Raw genomic sequence first — 17,193 nt, 5'->3', positions numbered from 1 at the left:
GAAACTAACTTTTTGGCTTACCAGCCAACTGGCGGGTATCTGATTTTTTTTACCAGCCAAATAGATTTTTTACCAGACAAAAAAAATCGCTAATTGTGATGAATGAATGAATGAATGAAAACTTTATTAACAGATTGCAGAATGGGTACAGTGCAGTACAGCTCAATACATACAATTGTTAAGGGGATGCAGACCAGAGAAAGACTTTCGTCTTGTTTCCACCAGGGTCCCCCATTTCCAATTCATCGTAACATATATGACATACATGACATACAGATAGACAGTACTGCTACATCTATAATTACTTCTTTGTACGTCTTCGTCTAAATTGATTTTCAATCATAGTAAATTAATCACACTGTCTCTACTCTTCAAAATATTACATCATTAAATCACATATTAACATGAAAGAGGGAACTATTCTGGACTGGGTTGGGCTGAACTGGGCAGTGAAAGATGCTGGGTTGGGCTGGTCTAGGTTATACTGAATGATGAATTGAAAATGAATTGAAAATGGGGGACCCTGATGTAAACAAGACGAAAGTCTTTCTCTGGTCTGCATCCCCTTAACAATTGCATGTATTGAGCCGTACTGTACTGTACCCATTCTGCAATCTGTTAAATAAAGTTTTCATTCATCACAGCTCAACTACTAGGAATGTGTGTCTGACTCTTAAGTGCAGGAAATATTCATCAGAAAGGGGGGACATGATGGAGGGAATGGAAAGAGCAGGTTTGACAGGAGCAGGGTTGAAGGGATTGATTGATTGAAAAGTTTCTTAACAGATTGCAGAATGGGTACAGTACAGTTCAATACATACAATTGTTAAGGGGATGCAGACCAGAGAAAGACTTTCGTCTTGTTTACATCAGGGTCCCCCATTTTTTATTCATCATAACATATTGGAGTGTGGAGGAAGTGGACAAGGCATTAAGCAAACAGGACTGAAATGGGGGACCCTGATGTAAACAAGACTAAAGTCCTTCTCTGGTCTGCATCCCCTTAACAATTGTGTGTATTGAGCTGTACTGTATTGTACCCATTCTGCAATCTGTTAATAAAGTTTTCAATCAATCAATCAATACTGGGTTGGGCAGTGAAAGAACCAAGCATTTCACTGTAATGTAATAGCTAAATAAAACAACTTGAACTTGACTTGTTACATTTGCACTCTGGTTGTATGCCAAATGTATTCTGGTTGTACTGTACTTGTGCTGTAAGATGACAATACATTGGAACCGAATCGACAACGCTAGGGGTTCAGCAGGTGTGTTCTGAATGCCAAATATGACAACATCACCGTTGTGAAGGGCATATGGGCGAGTGGTGATATGCTGGGAAACCCGGTAATAATAAAATGTCACTCGGCTGCATTTAAGCAAAGCCGCTCAGTATAGTCGTCCACTATGTTGAATGCGCGTTATGGTAGCTTGTTACATGCTAGGTAGCTAGCCGGCTAATGCTGGTTGACTGTCATTCTCATCCGACTCGAAGGAGACGCGTCGCGTGCTGTTGTTCGCCCCCATGTCAGACCGCACCGATATCCGAAAGCGACGACTCTACATGCAATTATTTTCATCCACTCATGTGTTTTTGTAAGTTTGTCTACGTTGTCAAGCCGGCTGCCGGTGGCAGGAGTTAGTAGGTCTGCGCGCAGTGGTATGTCCACTTCCCCTAGATGGGCGTCATCTTCTAGAAAACGAGTGTTCATTGGAGGAGCTTAGAGCGCATCTGTACAACGATGATGTTCATTGGTTATGGTCTGATTATTATGTGGCGCAAATGGGAGGAATCAAGGGGGGAGTCAGAGTTCGGTTTGTGTCAGTGAGCGAATCAGCAGATTGCAGAATGATTTTTTTGTTTTGTTTTGTAATTACTAGTACTCGCCAGACTGGCGAGTGCTCTTCATGAATTACTCGCCAAACGTAAAAAATACTCGCAATTGGCGAGTAAAGTGGCCTAATTTCCTCCCCTGGCTGCATTACTGATCCTCTTTTGACTGTTTCTGTTTGGCTACAACGGTGATCAATAATTTTCGCCATCAGCGGTGATTGGTCAGTTCAGGACCGTTCATTTGAGTGGCCTGTCAAATGACGCTCGCCGGATATATCGTCATGTAACTCCAGACCCGAAGCACGCAATTGGTTGAGTGTGGTGGCGATCGAAAGGCGGCAAATGAAACTTTCGAACAGTGTATTGGATGATGAGCGAAAAATGCAGCCCGGAGCCGGCAGACGAGTGCAAAGTGCCGCAACGTGCGTAACGTTTAAGAGGTTAACGCAACAAGGAGCCACAGCAGAGTGGCTGAAGAGCCGCATGCGGCTCCGGAGCCACGAGTTGCTGACCCCTGCTTCTGCTGTTTTCACAGCATGTCTCCTTTCTGTAAACCAATGCTGTTGGTGGGAGTGGCACTCCTCACAGAGAAACAGCGTGACTTGCGAGAGGAGTTTTCACAAGGCGATGTCTAACGCAGGGCTGAATAAATAGATATTGTTTCTAAAATTCATATGGTTTGGAAACCACAAAGTTTTTGAATGATTAGCAGTGGCTGAGTAAAGGATTGTGGTAAGTTGTAATCTTTACTCTCACACTGTGCTCATACATCATTTTTGCAGTTCACTCTCACTCACTATCTCACTGACCTCCTCTACCCCTACCAACCCTCTCGGGCCCCTAAGGTTCACCTCAGCCTGCCTTCTCTCCACCCCCAAGTCCAACCGCAGTTTTGAGGACATCACTCTTCTCCAGGACAGCTCCCAGGTTCTGGAACTCTCTCCCACAAGACATTCGAGACTCAGGGCTAGATCCACAAAGAATGGATTGCACGGTGCAAGTTGCACCCTTATTTACAATTCATTATGAATTGAAAATGGGGGACCCTGATGTAAACAAGACGAAAGTCTTTCTCTGGTCTGCATCCCCTTAACAATTGTGTGTATTGAGCCGTACTGTATTGTACCCATTCTGCAATCTGTTAATAAAATGTTCATTCAATCAATCAATCTGTGCGGTGATTGATTGAATGAACATTCTATTAACAGATTGCAAGGGTGCAACTAGCACCGTGCAATCCATTCTTTGTGGATCTAGCCCTCAGAATCCCACCTCCAGACTCCATCTCTTCTCCATTGCTTTCTCTTCCCACTCCCCCATCCCATCCCCGTCCTTGTGTGTTCGTGTTATGTTCATCTGTTGTTTTTCTCACTACCTCTACTTAGGACATAGCTGATGATCTTATAATAACAACAATAACAATAACAATAATAATAACAGAAGAGGCAGAGAAAGCAACATTTGTATCAAAACACATTCTGGAGCTTGTGTTCAGGATACATTGAGGATTTTGGACCCCTATAGCCCTACTTCTGTCTTATTGATGATGTTGTCAATCGGTACAGGCCTTTTTCAGCTCAATCCACGCTGCTGGTTATTAAAAAAAAAATTGTGCCTATTTAAACATTGTCTGGCATGATGTTGACTAGGCCATCATTTCACTGATCGCTTTAGTATTGAGAGACTTAGCACTGTGATGCAGGCTACAATCCTTTTGTAAAAGTGCTTTTAGCCTTAACAAGTCCTTTAACCAAACAGGAAGCCACGAAGTATAATCAGATGTGTCTTCATATGTTCTTCATATGTGCACAGGCTATGAGCTGTTGAAAAGCATCCCCTGTATAGATAAAGGTAAAGGAAACACAGGCAGAACATGAGTCTGTCAATGGAAGGTGGAGTGTGCCACTGTAGAACAAGGTGAGGTTGACAGAGGCTGTAGTACTGATTGTGTTGGGAGCATGGCTTTGGGCTTGTCCCTCCGTTTCATATTGATCCTGAGTCCTCCCCTCTCCCTCCGCCCCAATGGTAGATGTCCCTCCCAGTCAATGTGGAATTGGAGCCTGTAATATCGTCAGTGCCTTCAGGATGTACGTATGTGTGTGTGTCTGTGTATGCTGTGTATAACATGTGTGTGTACTGTACTTTGTATGTTTAGAGTGTGTCACACACACACACACACACACACACACACACACACACACACACACACACACACACACACACACACACACAAAATGCTCACCCATGCTCGTCAACTTAAGGCCACTCGCTCGTCAATCCTGTAGCCTACATGCTCATCACATTTGTAGAAACCAACCATATGCTATTTCTCTCCTCTCCTCCCCTCCCTTCTACTCCACTCCTCTACTCTCCACTCCTCTCCTCTTCTTTCCTCCTCCCTCCTCTCCTCCTCTTCCTTCCCCTCCTTTCCTCTCCTCCCCTCATCTCCTACCCTCCTTTCCACTCCTCTCCTCTTTCATACCCTCCTCTCCTCTCTTCTCCCATGTCTTCCCCTCCTCTCTTCTTCCTCGCCTCTCCTCTCCTTTCCTCCCTATCTCTGTGTTTAGGATTTACATAGAGCTCTGACAGATGTTCAAAGCTACTGTTAAGCTAAGCAGCTTGCTCAGCCATGGGTGCTGTGCAGAATGTCTGCATGGCTGGTACTTTCCTCTCAAAGAATCATCTGTATGCCCTTAGTCTGTGACCCAGCAAACAGCTCATACTTACAGACACAGCTTTATCTTGTGTACTGCTGATATAAAGAGAAACCTTTCCATGACCCTTGCCAGGGTTTTCTACATTTATATTCAGCAGTTTTTTCATGCACGCTGCAAGATAAAATGTAAAGACCTGCGATTATCGGTCACCTAAAACAATCAAACAGGGCAAATCCAATTACAATAATTTGATATGTCAAGGATGTAGTATGAGTGAAACTGATCCTGGAGCAGACCTGGGAGCAAGCCCATGCTTCCAGTGATTAAATTACCATTGAAAGGGAATGTACTGTCAACTCAATATCTTTGAGTTGCTGACATACATTCTAGAGAAAATACTGCCAACAGCATGTCAGTAGCCACATTTAAAGCTGCAGTAGGCAACTTAAGAAAAAAATAGCAAGAGTGAGTTAACCTGCCCTGTAGAAATAGAGCAAGCTCTGCATCCTTTTTCAAGGCCATGCAAGCACCACAAAGGTTTTCCACAGACTCCCAGAGGCACCAGCAGCTTTAAGCTGAATCAAAACTATTGGGCGGGTTTGTTCACATCAGCATATATTAGATCATATTTATTCCTGTCTGAAGCTAAATGAAGACAGAGAACTACAATGGTCAATATGTATTCATCATGTTCAATCAATCAATCAATCAATCAATCAATCAATCAATCAATCAATCAATCAATCAATCAATAAATCGGCATGGTTGTCAAACAACTGGTGTACTGTACCTCCAGGACAGGTGTCTCTTGTTCCATTTGTTCTGAGGTGTTAGAGCCCGCCTCCTGCGGCCCACTGGAACCTCAACCTCAGACACGTCAGGCAGAGAGCACCTTGGAGTCTTCATCAGGCCCAGTGTAGCTTGGTCTGCAACAGAACACAATGGAACAGTATAGAGATGAACATAAAATAACAGTATGTCTGCACTTTATGTGCTCATTTCATCATTCATGTATTTTCTATTCTGCTAAAACTCAATCAAACCATAAGGTGGCCTGTTGGGATGTTAGATCCTAATGTGAAAAACTGTAATTTTATATGTCTGCTCATTTTACCCTTGATATTAATTTACTTATTTTCACTTTTATATCTACGCCCCACTATCCGCTGGGTGCATACTATGCCCTTTATCATGTTTGGTAACAGATTACAGAAATTCAAGAAGCCTATTGGAACATGAGGTTCTGATATGATTTGATTAATATATCTGCATTATTTTATCCCACTTTATGCTTTGCTCTTGCTGCTTGTTTTACACAGATGTTATGTCTTATTTCTTACTGATGTAACGCACTTTGAACTGCAATCCCCTGTATGAAAGGTACTATACAAATAAAGTTATTATTATTAACAGAGCAGAACATAACTGAGATTAGCACAACGCAACACAACAGAGATAAACAAACCAGAACAGAACAGAATAGAACACAACACAACAAAGCAGAATGCCACAGATGTAAGGGTGGGCGGGGCCTGAACTGAATAATGATGCTTCCTCCACCTGAGTGGAGTAGAGTAGAGTAGAGTAGAGTAGAGTAGAGTAGAGTAGATTAACGAATTCCATATAAATCAGCTGATACTGTATCCTGCACATACACGCACGCACTACAGTGCGACTCCAGATGATAATAATAATAATAAATTAAGACTTGATTCACATCAATTTGTGTGAATGAGTGAGTGTTATAGTATTTCTACCTGTTCTCATTATACCCCCCACATAAAATCCAAAGGTTAATTAGCTGGCCAAACATTATCAGTTTGCTCTCGAAATTATAATTAGCCAAAATTATAATATATAGGCTATATCTCGTTGCACACATCTTACATGATAAAGCGTCTGCTGAATAATTCTGTTTTGCCTCAATATATACTGTATATATAATTCTGTTTTGCCTCAATATACAGTATATATATATTGATGCAAAACAGAATTATTCATCAGTGTGTGAGTGCGTGAGTGTGCGTGTGTGTGTGTGTGTGTTGTGGGCAGGAGCGTGCAACTAACAAGATGGTATAATGGAATAGTAATAAAGTCTATTCCACTATAGGTATATAGTGTGTCGTGTGATGACAATACATTTTAATCTAATCTAATTTTGATCCGTCGCAAAGCGCTTCGGCCCTCGCATTATAATGAGCTGGACAGGTGCGTGTGTGTGTGTGGGAACGTGAACGTGATATCTGCCATGCGAGACTAGGCGAGGCTTGTTGTTGTCATCTCTGAAGTGTTCGACTTTCTGACTCCTCCCCCGGCTGCAATCGTCTACTCTCGCTTGTTTTCGAGGCGAGCCGAAATTTAACTCAAACAAGCCTAATTACTGCTGCCATGATCACCTGTGAAGAGGCCCATATGACCTCATTTAAATATGCGCCAATTGCACCGGACGCAATGCTGACGGAAGGCATGAGCCACCTCATTTCACCCGTTGCGCGTCCTTTGAGAGCGATATGCACCGGCTTTGCGTCGGAAAAAGCTGGGCAAACCTTTTGTGGATGCCGCCCTCAGTCAGGTGTCTCTAGCTTCTTCTCTTTTTGATTGCTGTACTGTCAGCCTTGCTTGTGATTTATTCTTGTTTTCCGACCTGACTCCTGCCTTCAGCCTGTTCTGTTCTGCTCTGTTCTGCTCTGTTCTGCTCTGTTCTGTTCTGTTCTGTTCTGTTCTGTTCTGCTCTGTTTTGCTCTGTTCTGTTCTGTTCTGCTCTGTTCTGCTCTGTTTTGTTCTGCTCTGTTCTGCTCTGTTCTGCTCTGTTCTGTTCTGTTCTGCTCTGCTCTGTTCTGCTCTGTTCTGTTCTGTTCTGCTCTGTTCTGCTCTGTTATGCTCTGTTCTGTTCCACTCTGCTCTGTTCTGTTCTGCTCTGTTCTGCTCTGTTCTGTTCTGTTCTGTTCTGTTCCGCTCTGCTCTGTTCTGTTCTGCTCTGTTCTGTTCCGCTGTGCTCTGTTCTGTTCTGTTCTGCTCTGTTCTGTTCTGTTCTGTTCTGCTCTGTTCTGTTCTGCTATGTGCTGCTCTGTTCTGCTCTGTTATGCTTTGTTCTGTTCTGCTCTGCTCTGTTCTGTTCTGCTCTGTTCTGCTCTGCTCTGTTCTGCTCTGTTCTGCTCTGCTCTGTTCTGTTCTGTTCTGTTCTGTTCTGCTCTGCTCTGTTCTGCTCTGTTCTGTTCTGCTCTGTTCTGCTCTGTTACGCTCTGCTCTGTTCTGTTCTGTTCTGCTCTGTTCTGCTCTGTTCTGTTCTGCTCTGTTCTGTTATGTTCTGTTCTGCTCTGTTCTGCTCTGTTCTGCTCTGTTACGCTCTGCTCTGTTCTGTTCTGTTCTGCTCTGTTCTGCTCTCTTCTGTTCTGCTCTGTTCTGTTCTGCTCTGTTCTTCTCTGTTCTGCTCTGTTCTGTTCTGCTCTGTTCTGCTCTCTTCTGTTCTGCTCTGTTCTGTTCTGCTCTGTTCTGCTCTGCTCTGTTCTGCTCTGTTCTCTTCTGTTCTGCTCTGTTCTGTTCTGTTCTGTTCTGCTCTGTTCTGTTCTGCTCTGTTCTGCTCTCTTCTGCTCTGCTCTGTTCTGCTCTGCTCTGTTCTGTTCCGCTCTGTTCTGCTCTGTTCTGTTCTGCTCTGTTCCGCTCTGTTCTGCGCTGTTCTGTTCCGCTCTGTTCTGCTCTCTTCTGTTCTGCTCTGTTCTGTTCTGCTCTGCTCTGCTCTGTTCTGTTCTGCTCTCTTCTGTTCTGCTCTGTTCTGTTCTGCTCTGTTCTGCTCTCTTCTGTTCTGCTCTGTTCTGTTCTGTTCTGCTCCGCTCTGTTCTGTTCTGCTCTGTTCTCTTCTGTTCTGCTCTGTTCTGTTCTGTTCTGTTCTGCTCTGTTCTGTTCTGTTCTGCTCTGTTCTGCTCTCTTCTGCTCTGCTCTGTTCTGCTCTGTTCTGTTCTGTTCTGCTCTGTTCTGCTCTCTTCTGCTCTGCTCTGCTCTGTTCTGCTCTGTTCTGCTCTGTTCCGCTCTGTTCTGCGCTGTTCTGTTCTGTTCCGCTCTGTTCTGCTCTGTTCTGTTATGTTCCGCTCTGTTCTGCTCTGCTCTGTTCCGCTCTGTTCTGCTCTGTTTTGCTCTGCTCTGTTCTGCTCTTCTCTGTTCTGTTCTGTTCTGCTCTGTTCTGCTCTGTTCTGTTCTGTTCTGTTCTGCTCTGTTCTGTTCTGTTCTGTTCTGCTCTGTTCTGTTCTGCTCTGCTCTGTTCTGCTCTGTTCTGTTCTGCTTTGTTCTGCTCTGCTCTGTTCTGTTCTGTTCTGCTCTGTTCTGTTCTGTTCATTTCTGTTCTGTTCTGTTCTGTTCTGCTCTGTTCTGCTCTTCTCTGTTCTGTTCTGTTCTGCTCTGTTCTGCTCTGCTTTGTTCTGTTCTGCTTTGTTCTGCTCTTCTCTGTTCTGTTCTGGAACCCTACCCCTAACCTCAAAGGGGCACTTCAACAAAAAACAATGCTGATTTATTTTGTACTTAATCTCACACACATCCAAAAACTCTATTTAGTTTGACAGTTATTGAGAGTAAATTAGTTAGAATATGGCCACCAGTGATGTCATCGGGTCCCATCACTGGTGGCCATATTCAAAGAGTTTTTGGATGTGTGTGAGATTATGTGTAAAATAAATCTGCATTGTTTTTTGGTGAAATGCTCCTTTAAAGTAACCATGAGAGAGCTCATTTACCTTGTAGGGTCCGGCAAATGTCCCCACAATGACAACATAAAATCTTGTTTTCATCACTTGTGGGGACATTTGGTCCCCAAAACAGTAGCAGAAGGACACCCGCAAGCACACACGCACGCACTTCTGCTAAATGTCCCCACAAGTGGTTACTTTAAAGGAGTAACACGCACACACACACACACACAGTCACACACACACACATTCACACACACACACACACAGTCACACACACACACAGTCACACACACACACACACACACACACACACACACACACACACACACACACACACACACACACACACACACACACACACACACACACACACACACACACACACACACACACACACACACACACACACACACACACACACACACACACACACACACACACACACACACACACACACACACACACACACACACACACTGTCTACCTAGTATGCCTGTCTCCTCCAGGCCACCATAGCGCTGCATGGCTTTGATAGCCTTGGTCAGAGCCTCCTTGGTCTGCAGCTGCCCAGTCACAGGGTCAGGGGGTGGGAGGTAACCAAACTTACTCAGCCAATCCTGGAAGAGAGAGAGAAAAAAAAAGAGAGATAATTAAAGGGACATTCTGCACATGTTTGTTTCAGAGCCTCTGTTTATCTTTGGTGTTTCACATAACTCATACCATTACCATGAGTACATTCAATTATTATTGTTATTATTTATCTTTTAGCATGGGTAGCCCGTATGGGAATTGAACCCCTAACCCTGACAGTGTTTTATTTTGTGTTTGTATTCTTATTTTATTTGTCCTTTGTATACAGATAAGCACTATGAGACCGAGATCTCTTTTTCATGAGTGTTTATAATAGACATATAAAAACATATTGGGCAAACAAGTACAGGTCCGACAAAGATTCAGTAGAACATCAACAAACATGTATATCAAATGAATAGATCAAGATGTTGTTCAAAACTTTCAAATATTCTAACAGAATGACCATATCATGAACATAATGTATCTAGAGCTAAGTAATAAGATAAGATAGTCCTTTATTGATCCCCTTGGCGAAATGCAGGCATCATAGCAGCATGGGGGAGGGGCGGTACAGGTATGGGCATGGTAATAGTAGAAGGCAATACAAATATAGTACAGTAGAAAAGTCAAAGTAATCCTGTGACCTAGTACCATATATGCTATATTTAAAAGCAATCAAAGAGCAGAGATAATAGGGATGTTCCATAACAGAGCCTTGTAGATAAATGAAATGCAATGCAATACATGGAACGCTTCTCTTAGTTAAAGAAGGCCCAGGCCATCCTGCCTTTTCATATAAAATACAATGGTGAGAGAGAAATGTATCTCCAGTAATACAATTAAGCACACTATGATACACAGCATGGATGGGTTTTAAGGTGGAGGTGCATGTAAAAAATGTCACCATAATTAAATACAGATATACTTGTTGATTGTACAATGCTCTCCCTACTGGCAGTAGAAAAACACTATTTGAAGAATCCAATTTTAACTTTTACTAGAAAATTATTCCAGCAGGGCTGTAAAAGGAAAGCCTGCTACTATCTAAATCCCTGTATGAGATTCTACCATTTCAATTTGAGAAGTGGATGAATAGCAATGGTGTTACTGTGCCATGCTGTACCCGCTGAGTTACAGGATCACAATCCTGCACAAACATTATGTACCATATGCCGTGTGTTAGCTTGAAGGGTTTCAGCTTTGTTAGTGACGTAGTGGACATATGTTTGTGCCCGTGCTGGGTCTCTGACACGGAGAGCTTTGAAGGGCCATTCTAGACATTCCATGAGTCCTCTGAGAGAGTACATGGAAGACGCCTGCTCATACTGGGATGTTGTGTTAAAATGAAATACGTATGTAACTTGTACGCGTGAGCCTAAGAGGATCAACGTTGTTTGTGTGTCTGTGTCCATTAATGATGCATGAGGCATGATGGGGACAAGCAGAGAGCTCCCAATACATGACTGATCACCTCAAGGTCTCACGCTAATCCTTGAAATAACAGGCCTACTGTGCAAAATATATAGTCGTTGTCATCGTATGAATATATTATAAGTGAGGAAAGCGTGTGTGTATGTGTAAAAAGCCATTCCGTGAAGCAAGCTTAGCAAACACATGCATATTTGAAACACAATTTACAATTGCTTAAGGGTGTGTGTTTGCATTAAAAGGCCATTCTGCGCTCATATATATTCTGTGTTGAGTGTGCCTTACAATATACAATTGCCTGACTGTGTGTGTGTGTGTGTGTGTGTGTGTGTGTGTGTGTGTGTGTGTGTGTGTGTGTGTGTGTGTGTGTGTGTGTGTGTGTGTGTGTGTGTGTGTGTGTGTGTGTGTGTGTGCATGTCCACAAGCTACATGCATATCTGGAATAACCTTGACAAAGATTTAAGACAGACCGTGTTGAAGGGGCCATTGCAGGCATTCCGAGAGTCAAGTCAAGTCAAGAGTTTTATTTGTCACGGCATACAAGTATACAATGAAATGCGGGGGGTCTTGCCCGCAACGATTGTGCATAATACAATAGTAATATATAATGAGAATCCAATAGAACGACATTGTGCAATAAAACAAGTAAACAAAGTAGGGCATATCGGTATATGTACATGAGTTATTTACAGAGCATGGTAGGACATGCTAGGTCCTGTGGTAGTGCAATACACTGTTAGCTACGGATGAGGCACTGGGTCTTTATGTACACTGCTATACAATGCTATATTATACAATCTCAAGTTATACTATACTATTCTTAAAGTGACCTTTCCTTTTGTAAAGTGACCATAAGTGTGAGCGTGTGCAGCATGAGTGTGTATGTGCTCATGTTAAAGTGGCTGCTAGTGTGTGAGTGTGTACAGTGTGTGTGTTGTGTGTGTGCTCATGTGTGCTTGTGTGTGGAGAGTTCAGTGTTCAAGGCTCTGATGGCCTGGGGGAAGAAGCTGAGCCGAAGTCTCTCTGTCCTAGTTGCTGGTGTTCGCAGGCGTTTGCCTGACCGCAGCAGCTTGAACAGGCTGTTGTTGGGGTGGTGAGGGTCTTTCATTATTCTGCAGGCTCTAGATTTGCACCTCTTGTTGTATAGGACCTGCAGGGGTGGTAGTGCAATACCCGTGGTACGCTCGGTGCACCACTCTCTGTAGGGCCTTCTTGTCCTGTGCCGTGCTGTTTCCATACCAGGCAGTGATGTTTCCAATCAAGATGCTCTCTACAGCTCCGGAGTAGAAGGACTGGAGTATCTTCCCAGATACTCTGAACTTCTTAACTGTCTCAGGTGGTAGAGGCGCTGCTTCGCCTTTTTTACGACTGAGTCTATGTGTGTTGTCCATGTCAGATCCTCTGAGATGTGGACCCCCAGGTACTTGAAGCTGCTCACCCTGTCCACGGTAGCCCTGTTTATCCTCAGTGGTGTGTGTGTCCCCTGCTGTCTCCTCCTAAAATCCACGATCAGCTCCTTGGTTTTACCAATGTTTTACCAATGAGAGAGACCTGAGTCTGAACTGACAACAGCTCACATGACCGATTTAATGATTTTTTCACTGGCCGGAAACTATGTGCTGTAGATGCTATAGTGTATAGTGTTTGGCTAAGGTCTTAGTTTATTTGTAGGGCTGGGAGGCAGACTTAAGCAGGAGAGAGGAATGTTAACACCTTTGTTAAATCACAGTGTATATTTGACTCTACAAGGCTACATTTAACACCCAGTCTGTGTATTTGGCTCAAAGGTTTCAAATAATGATATATACACTGATGGAATAATACTGCGATAAGTACTTTTATGTTATTCGATCAGTTTGGTGAATATATTTGTGGCCCATGTGTGGTACTGTACAGTAACCCCATATTAGATTAGATTAAAATCTATTGTCATTATACAGCACAAGTACAGTACAATGAAAATAAGTTTGCCATCCAACCAGAGTGCAAATGTAACAATAAAGTGCACTATAAATATACAATGTACATGTGATTAAACTGGGTATAAAAATATATAAATTAGTACTACTGAGTGATAGTGTTAATCAGATGTATGTACAGAGTTGTAGTATTATATTGTGAATCAGGTATAAAGACACTATGGTAGTAAGTCATACTGGCCAGCAGAGTAACTAGTAAGAATAGGTAAGGATTATGTACAGATACAGTATACATAGTATCTACAGATAAGTATTATATGCAGGTATGTACAGATAGATGTGGATAATATACAGTATATACAGTAAGAATAAATATATATACTGTATATAAAGTATATACAGAATTTTTGTACATGCTATCATACAGAGTTATGGGTTATATGCAGGTGTATGTAGGTATATATGATTACTGTATATGCAGGTATATTCAGACAGATATGGATATATATGTATATATATATGCTGGAAATATAAATATATACATGTATACAGTATATATTAGGGGTGTAACGGTACACAAAAACCACGGTACGGTACGTACCTCGGTTTTGAAGTCAAGGTTCGGTACGGGTTTTCGGTACAGTGGGGGAAAGTTTGGCTTTCCATGTTCCACTCAGGGGTGATGTAGTGTGCAGTAACTAATTGTACTTGTAAGGCTGTCAACGAATATTCTATATTGAAATTAATAACCGACTTGTAAAAAAATATATATAATAATTATTATTATATTAGATTGTGAAAAAAACAGCCCCCGGTGGGCGGTTGTTAGTGGTTAACATACCGTTGTATTCGTTTGGTACACAGCCGTTCGGTACGGTACACACTGAAACGGTTCGGTACGGATACATGTACCTTTACACCCCTATTATATATGTACATGCTATCCTGACATCATTAACTCATTCATGAGTTCATCACGCATTGGCGAATAATTTGCTGTGAAGTGATAGGCGGTGAGGGGCTAACTTTAGCTTAGCTCTCAGTTCTTCCCGCGTAGCATTCTTCTGCTTGCGATTACGGCGGGGTGAGGAGCTCGGCCAGCCGGCCACATTGTGATGATATTCCCCAGTGTCCGAGCAATCTCGTTGGGGGGCTGAAGATCGCGGATAATGTTGTCAGATTGTTGTAATCCAACGTCCAAAAGATATTGTCGGGTGTATGCTATGGAAGCAAGACTGTTCTGGGTGACTTAATACAAGTAGGTATATTACTGCTAATTTGTGATTAGTCTCTGTATAGGAAATAATGTTTGTACTTGACAGAATATACAGAATGGTCTACGTTGAGTGTGTGTGTGTGTGTGTATGTGTATGTGTATGCGTGTGTGTGTGTATGTGTATGCATGTGTGTATGTGTATGCGTGTGTGTGTGTGTGTGTATGTGTGTGTGTGTGTATGCGTGTGTGTATGTGTGTGTGTGTGTGTGTATGTGTGTGTATGCGCGTGTGTATGCGTGTGTGTATATGTGTGTGTGTGTGTGTGTGTGTGTGTGTGTGTGTGTGTGTGTGTGTGTATGTGTGTGCATAGCAGCAGCTCAGACACATTAAAAGTGTTAGAGGTCATGGTGGTCATCCCAGTATGGAGCCCTGGCACCATGTGAACAGGTGTCTCACACACATAGAACCAGCAGGTCTGGAAATGCATGGAATGATCACCTCCACATTCTCTGTGTTAACGCCTTCTCATGATTATTACAGATAGACACACAACACACACGCGCACACACACACACACACACACACACACACACACACACACACACACACACACACTAGGGCTGGGCGATAATTATCGCGATATATTTTAATAATCGATATCGGGAAAAAAATATTGTTTTTTTAATTTTTTTTCCTGCAACAGGGCAGTTTTAAAACCAGAGACAGTGGACAGACTTGTCTTTCTTGCCTGCAACTTAAAGTAATGGCTTTGCTTGTCCAAATGACAATACTGACCAAATTGAGATTTATTTTTCTCTTTTATTTTGTTTGCTTTCTAATTTAAAATACAGTTTGAAACCGTCTGTACACAGTAGGCTATGTGTGCTAGCAGAGCTAGTCTCCAGTCACGAGTCACGGTGCACATGTGCAGTGGTTTGTCCACCAAAAAAGCGCCAAAAGATAGAAAAGAAACTAGCAGAGCCAGAACTGTTCAACTCCCCTGGAGCCACAGCCAGCAGAGAAGCCGGTTTACTTTCGCTTTCAAACCAGCTGCAGCCTGAGCACTGGAGTGTGAGGGGATGTAACACTATACTAAAGATGGCGGCAACGACAAAGAATTGCTGCAAAATAAACATACATCTGTTGTTTAAAAAAAAATATATATATATATATATATTTATTTTTTATATATTCGATTTTTTTTAATCGATTTTTTTTTATTGTTATCGATATCGTTATCGCAATATCATTTTTGGCCATATCGCCCAGCCCTAACACACACACACACACACACACACACACACACAAACACCATTCCACACCCCTGCAACACATAGATACCACCAGTGCACACTCGTGCACACACACACACAGTCACACACACACACACACACACACACACACACACACACACACACACATGGCCGCCTAATTATAGTTGAAAGTGGGGGTGCAACATTTTTTTTTTTTTTTTTTTTTTTTTTTTACCTTTTTACCTTTTTTTTTTTTTTTGCAAGGGGTGGTTTGGAGGGGGTCCGGCACGACCCCCTCCACGGCAGATTTTTTAACATTTAATGAACACCTGTATGTGCAATTTCCTGCAATATAGAGCCTTCAATCTTGACCAAAATAAAGCTGCTCTTTTCACTATAAAACTCAGTTTATATTGCAGTATGATAGCTATAATAATAATAACTTCACTGCGAGGGCTCTTTTAGCTAACGCTAGCTAGGCACGTATGATAACCAATTACTATTATAATAATAATAATAATAACTTTCCCATCCTCCCAAAGCCCCTCCGGCCCCGTTCACATCCGCAGCGCAGTACCAACAACAACAACAACAACAACAACAACAACAACTAATTGACGCTATCAATAGCCCCAGTGAGCGCGGCGGCTGAATGAATGAATGAAAACTTTATTTAACAGATTGCAGAATGGGTACAATACAGTACGGCTCAATACACACAATTGTTAAGGCGATGCAGACCAGAGAAAGACGTTTGTCTTGTTTACATCAGGGTCCCCTTTCGTGACTGTGCTGCACCGAGTGAATCCACAGTCACTTGCTCCTCAATGGGAAACCAACCTAGATTTACCATGAAGGACTGGTTCTGGCCGAACCGTTCGTTATACAAGTATCACAGAGACATTACAAAGGTGCTCACAGTTGCACGAGGGGTTCGCACAGAGATACGGGATGGTTTGAAAGCTCGGCGTTGCTAATAAATATTTTTAATATTTTTTTATAAACTGCTCAAAGCGGCATTATTTCCGCCGTTGGGTGATCACAGCGCCTGCGCACCATCCCGTATCTCTGGATTCACTCGGTGCAGCGCAGCAGCGCCGAGGCTCACCATACGAGAAATATTCAGTTTCAATCTGTTTGCGCATTTAGTATACAGTCACAGTGTTCGACTTACATGATGATTTGCTCCATTTTGATGTAAACGCCGAAGAATAATCCAGTCACAATGTTATCCAATATCCAGCCTGAATTTTTCAAGGGATTTCGAAAAAGCCGCCTCCCCCAACATGTCGTATATGTCATGCCGACGAACCGTGGCCCGTGGGCACTGGATCAAACCATTAAAGTGGGGGGTCACACAAACTTTGGAAACTTAAAAACTTGCTATTAAGTGTCATTGCGTATTATTAATTTGATTGAAATTACTTAGTTATGCTTAGATTTATATATGGGGGGGGGGGGGGTATATCATATTTTTCATATGATCAAAAAGTGGGGGAGCAAAACCAGCATTTGCCCCCCCATGTTCAATAGTCGTAGAGCACCCGCTTCCCGTGCTCTATTGCGCAGGCGTCTATGCACACACACACACACATTGCTACATCCCTATAGATAATATCTATGTGTATCTCTCT

General features: G+C 42.6%; 1 protein-coding gene across 1 annotated transcript in view; it reads right to left on the bottom strand.

Annotated features, from left to right (window-relative positions):
* mmp17a (matrix metallopeptidase 17a) overlaps positions 1-9,782 on the bottom strand; it is a 178,956-nt gene extending 169,174 nt beyond the window's left edge. Inside the window, exons 1-2 of the mRNA XM_084325150.1 lie at positions 9,655-9,782; positions 5,282-5,417 (exon numbers count right to left, since the gene is read on the bottom strand). Coding sequence (XP_084181276.1) covers positions 5,282-5,417; positions 9,655-9,694 — 176 coding nt within the window. The 5' untranslated portion in view covers positions 9,695-9,782. The remainder of the gene's footprint in view (positions 1-5,281; positions 5,418-9,654) is intronic.
* Between the last annotated feature and the right edge of the window lie 7,411 nt (positions 9,783-17,193).

The sequence above is a fragment of the Notolepis coatsorum genome, assembly GCF_963971535.1.
Source record: "Notolepis coatsorum genome assembly, chromosome: 11".
In the NCBI taxonomy this organism is placed as follows: domain Eukaryota; kingdom Metazoa; phylum Chordata; class Actinopteri; order Aulopiformes; family Paralepididae; genus Notolepis; species Notolepis coatsorum.
Note: the sequence above shows the minus strand (reverse complement) of the source record. Positions and strands in the feature narration are given on the sequence as shown.